The sequence below is a fragment of the Thermobia domestica genome, chromosome 6, assembly GCF_964235325.1.
Source record: "Thermobia domestica chromosome 6, izTheDome1.hap1.1, whole genome shotgun sequence".
Classification (NCBI taxonomy): domain Eukaryota; kingdom Metazoa; phylum Arthropoda; class Insecta; order Zygentoma; family Lepismatidae; genus Thermobia; species Thermobia domestica.
The window spans coordinates 5,964,975-5,970,867 of NC_137459.1; the positions used below are offsets into that span (position 1 = coordinate 5,964,975).

The following is a 5,893-nucleotide window of genomic DNA, read 5'->3' on the forward strand; positions in this document are numbered from 1 at the left end:
ATGATTTCTCCTCTCAGAGCAACAGACAGTTCTCCACAGCCTTTAGAGCGAGGCATTTTGAGAACCTATTAGAAATTTGCGTTCTGGCGTGTATGACAAATGTCGGTAAAGTGCATCTTTCTGTTTCTACTGCGCATGCACCAGTCAATTTTCATGAAAGATCATAAATAATCCTGACAATTGCTGTAATATTTATGAACGAATACGTAATAGAACCTATATTAACAACATCATTCGTCAAAGTAAAGAATACCGTAAACATAAAACAATTTCAACAGACTATTAATCAGGCCAAAATAGGCTTAAACTTCAGAGAATACAAAATAAATTTCATACGGTAACAAAAGATTGAATATGAAACATGCTTACTATATTTTCAACTTGTCACATTAGCCGAGTGGACTAAGGCATTCGGTTAGAGATTCTGAGGCACCGTTCAAGAGTAGTTCGAATCCCACCACAGTACAATTTGATTTTACCTCTTCTTGACGTTTCTGTTTGTGATCCTACCGGATTCTATTAAATATAATTTCGTAATACGCTAAAATATATGTAATATTTGAAGTTCTTAACCTCCCATTTTTACATTTTTCAAGCTCACTTGAGAAGAAAGAGAGAAAATAAAAGTACAAAGATTTACAATAATTACTTAGCATTTACTGTCATTGTAATTGTGGATATTTTATTTATGAAAATGTATAATTAGCTAAAAATATATTTAGTAGGTCACATGTCTCCATTTTTCGATTCTAACTTGAAAGTTACAGTTTAGGCGGTGACATATCGAAGACCCAGGGGGTTGAGGGGGTTGTAACCCCTACCATTGAAACTTTTATATTATATTCAAATAAAAAGTGTTTCAGTTTATAATCTTGGAAAAGCAACAATCACCGTATGTGGAGGACGGTTTATTTATACTACGATTTGTCACTTCCAAATGTGTAGAAGATGTGACTGGATATTGTGTATAATCATTCAAGAAATATAAGACAACGAAGGGACTTCGTAAATCCTTCACGCCACCCCAGGAGGAGGAAGTGCGTCCCGCCGTCCCTCGGTTGGGAACTAATGCTTGCGAGGGAAACATTGTAACAGTGTGTAAGCGTTTCATTCCTCGCCTTCCAATTGAACTGTCTGTGTACTGCGCATGCGCCAGTCAATTTCCATAAAAGATCATAAATAACCCTGATACTTTCTATAATATTTACGAAAGAATGTGTAATAAAATCTATATCAACAACATACCTCATTCATCTAAGTAACGAAAACGTTCATGAAACAAATTAATAGATATATTATATCAAAGTAAATTAGGTTTAAATTTTAGGCAATAGAAAAAAATGTTATTCTGTAATAAGAACTACTACTCAAAGCCTTTGCTTCAATCACTAGCTGTTACCATAGCCGAGTGGTCTAAGGCGTTCGCTTATAAAGAACCATTCGAACTTATCTTCGAGTCCCCGCCGGGTACAACGTTTTTCTCTTTCTTTTTTGTCACCTGTTCTCGATATTTCTGTCTGTGTTCTTGTCGGATTCGATTAAATAGAATTCAAATAGAGACCAATATATATGATAAATAATCATTTATTTGCGAGTCTGCACTCGTACAATATACATTTTCGAGATTTTGATTTTGGAAATGAAGTGTATATAATATTGAATAGTAAAAATAGTAAAATAAAAAAATATTCGTATAAATATTGATTAATTAATTAGTGTTAAACATGGCTTTCCAATCAGGATTATATAGAGAGGACTTACTTCTAAGTGCAATCCGAAAACAAATATTTGAGTTTTAATCTGACCCAAAGTTGGTAACTTACAGGATAATTTATACATGATCGGTATTGTAATTTTTATGCTTTTATTATAATCCTCTATAAGTTATGATTTTACCAATTCTAAATGTAGAACGAGAAACAAGTGTAATATTATATTTGTTACGAAAAGCTTTTAAGCAATGATGCTTTCAGGACGTGATCTGAGGGAGAATTTGAGACCCCTCTCGAGCTAAGAAATTTCCGCCTTCAGGACCATATATTCGATCGTGCTCAATGTGGACTACCAATGTTTGCCCTCCACCCGCATATTGAAATTCCCCCCGAGAATAATTTTCTGAAGTCACCACTGTTTATAAATAGTTTTTCGTTACAAATCACAGGATAATGGAGTAGTGAATATACTTCATTTTTTTAGCTATGGATTTAAGATTCGCAATTCATATAACGTTCCGTTCTAATCGAATTTGAAACAAAAGAAGTTTTCAATGAGTTACTCAAAGAAATATTTTCAGCCTCCGGATGAAAATAGGAAGACACTTAAAAAAGAAACAACTTGCTACAGGGTTTGAACTCACAAACATGTGATTGATAGTGTATCGATGCAAACCACTCGACCGTTTTGCAGGCCTTTTGCACCTATTCTTTTTCTTTTGTGAAAGCAGTTTACTGTTCCATACTCGCTTTTGTTTATTCCGATACGACTATGAGTTCTCAGTAAATATTTGGACGTTACAGCTCTTGCAATGTATAAAAGTGTTTTTAGAATAAATCACAATCGATATTATGTCCTAATAACATACGTAAAACAGGTTGAATTCGTGAAATGATTGAGGTTGGACTGAGCGTAAATGTTTTCATAGTTAGGAGCCTGGATATGCAAACCCGCTTAACGTGGGGATTTAATTTTGTGAAATTTGGTACAGTGAAAGTCATAAGTATTCGTACACCGACTGCAAGCTATGATTAAATGCCCGTAGCTCCGACTTTGTTGGAGATAGAGCATTGAAACAAACGGAATTGCATTATCCATTAAGTTAATTATTATTTACAAAATAAACGTTCTGTGAATGCGAAAACAAAAACAAATAATGGCAAAAGAAACAAAAATAAACATGATTTTGATGTGTCAAAAGTATTCGTACACTTACAAAACATCCAGAAAGAAAATTATTGCGCATGATTCAATACTTGGTTGGGTTCCATTTGGCCCTAATTACAGCTAGAAGGCGCTTCGGTATCGAGTGCACCAAACATCGCGTATCTTCGACTGTTATAGAAGCCCATTCCTCTTCGAGTGCAGTTTGCAAAGAACGTTTACTCGTAATGCTGCGCTTGCGGAGTTTCTTTTCGAGTAAATGCCATAAATGCTCAATCGGATTGAGGTCAGGCGATTGAGGAGGAGTGGCCAGATGCTTTGGCACATTGTACAGTAACCAGAGCTTTGTATTGTGTGCCGTATGTTTGGGATCATTGTCCTGTTTAAACATAAAGTTATCTTGCAGGCCCATTTGATCAGCACTAGGACGTAGATTTTTCTTCAAGGTGTCAATGTACATATGCTGATCCATAGTACCGTCGATAATTGTCAGCTTTTCCACTCCCGAAGCACTTATGCACCCCCAAACTAGCACTCCCCCACCTCCATGCTTGACGGTTGGTCGCAGATTTTTCGGGTCCATCTCTTTATTTGGCTTCCGCCACACCATTTGTCTACCGTTGAAACCAAAAACATTAAATTTACTCTCGTCTGAGAATATCACTTTGTCCCAGAATGCCACATCTTTGTTCACATAAGCTTTTGTAAACTGGAGCCGCTTCTTTCTAGTCACTTCGGAAACAAAAAATTCTTTCGAGCAACACGCCCATTATACCCTTGTTTGTTGAAAGCACGACGCACAGTGCTTTCTGAAACTGACATACCTGATTTGGCTGCTTCTGTCACCATTTGCGGAGCACTGATTCTTGGGTTCTTCTTAATTGCATTCAGTAGTATACGCTCACATCGTCCAGTGATCTTCCGTACGTCCTCTTCGCGGCATGTTTTGACTGTATTTGTTTCGCAGTATCGATCTATGATTGACTGCACGGTCGAACGTGGTCTTCCGATAATACCTGATATCTCCCGTAAGGATTTGCAGTCGTTATGAAGCCTTATAATTGTTTTTCTTTCTGCTTCTATTGTCTCTGCCCCTTTTCGACCCATTATGTCTTTCGTATTGAATCAATCTTTGATCTCGAATGATGTTTCGCTGGCCTGTGGTTGTGTTTAGCTTTGCAAACCACCAGAGGCCGATCTAACCGCCAGAGAGCGTTAACAACAGCTCGAACAGCTGGACGCTTCGGTGTACGAATACTTTAGACACATCAAAACCATGTTCATTTTGGTTTCTTTTGCCATTATGTGTTTATGTTTTCGCATTCACGGAACGTTTGTTTTGTACATAATAAAGAAATTAATGGAAAATGCAATGCCTTTTGTTTCAATGATCTATCTCCAACAAAGTCGGAGCTACAAGCATTTAATCATAGCTTGCAGTAGGTGTACGAATACTTATGACTTTCACTGTATGTGTTCAGAAACACTCACAGAAGCCTTGGACCGAAACTGATAACTTTGCACGTCCCTAGCAAAAGAAAATGGACATGAGATTTCGAACATGGAATATTAGAAGTCTTTATAGGGCAGGCGCATTAAAATACGTAACGAATGAGCTAGAGGAATACAGGATGGACCTAGTAGGAGTTCATTAAGTTAGGTTGGAAGGAAATGGATCTGTGAATTCCGGAAATTTTATGTTCTTTTACGGGGAAGGAAATAAAATTCACCAATTAGGAACAGGGTTTTTCGTTCACAAACGAAGAGTATCAGCAACTAAGCGCGTTGAATTTATTACTAATAGACTTTCTTTTATTACTCTTAAGGGTCGCTGGTGTGATATTATTCTTTTAAATGTACAGTCACCAGCAAAAGTATCTCCCTCCTAAGTGTTCTAATTCCATTCCTTGGGGTCCAGATAATTTGCACTTTGTAAAACGCCTGGACAGATGCAACCCAACTTACACGAAACTTTTCTGTACACTAACAGCAGTTACTAGCGCTGATCCAGGTGTCTATGCAGGTATCCCCTGAAATGGACAACTAGGCCGTACCTTGGGTCTGGGAGAGAAGGCTGCGTGGTACCCTAACACGCTAAAAAAGAGTGGGTAGCTGATGTGTCCAAGAGTGTCGGCGGATCCAGCGCCCTACCGGGAGGATGATGTAGGTACTGCCCTCAAGGAGAGTGTAATGCGTTCTCTTGGGTCCGAGATGGGATACTTAGTATCCTAACTCATACTCGTACCTCAGGAGCGCTGAGGAAGTGAGCAATACACGGCCCTACTAGAGGAGCTGCCGCTCTTAAATGGCCATTGTCTTTAAAGGTAGACAGTCTACATCAGCCATTGGGTCTGGTAATATACGGTGTACCTCTACCGTAATTAGAGGTGGTTCCGTATTGTTCGAACGGCCCTAAGGAAGGAAGGGTGTGGGTGTCCCTTCTAATGGTGGGTTACACGTACCATTGGGATTCGGACAAGTAGCTTAGCTAAAACGTGTACGTGGTATCTAAACACGTAAAAGATAGGTAGCCCCGTATTGTTTGAGCGGGCCTACCAGGGGAGACACGGCTCCCAAATGACAATGTCTGCCTTTCAGCAAACGGTCTACATCAGTCATTGGTTCTGGTAATGTACGGTGTACCTCTACCGTAATTAGAGGAAGTCCAGTATTGCTTGCACGACCCTACCGGGGGGGTTGTCGGATTCTTGCCTGCGGGGAGACCAAACGGAGGTGGGGAGGGCCCAATCCCAGGAATCTGGGTAACGGTTTTGATCCTGCTAAAGGGAGGAAATTCTGTGGGTATTGGCTGGCACCAAACTCAAATGGTGACTTAACACGTACCATTTGGTCCGGGATAAGATACGGGAGTATCTCGACGTGTGCGTGGTACCTCTACACGACAAGGCGGTTGCCAGTTGAACGAGGCAGGCAGGGCCGGCATTGAACAAGCCCCCTCGGGCATTGCCTGGGGCCCCGGATTTGGTTGGACTCTGTCGGGCTGTGGTCATACCGT

General features: G+C 39.6%; 1 protein-coding gene across 1 annotated transcript; it reads right to left on the reverse strand.

Annotated features, from left to right (window-relative positions):
- Positions 1–3,606: 3,606 nt before the first annotated feature.
- LOC145687107 (uncharacterized) lies at positions 3,607–3,984 on the reverse strand. The gene has a single exon (XM_081760565.1). The coding sequence runs from the start codon at positions 3,982–3,984 to the stop codon at positions 3,607–3,609; it is 378 nt and encodes a 125-aa protein (XP_081616691.1).
- Between the last annotated feature and the right edge of the window lie 1,909 nt (positions 3,985–5,893).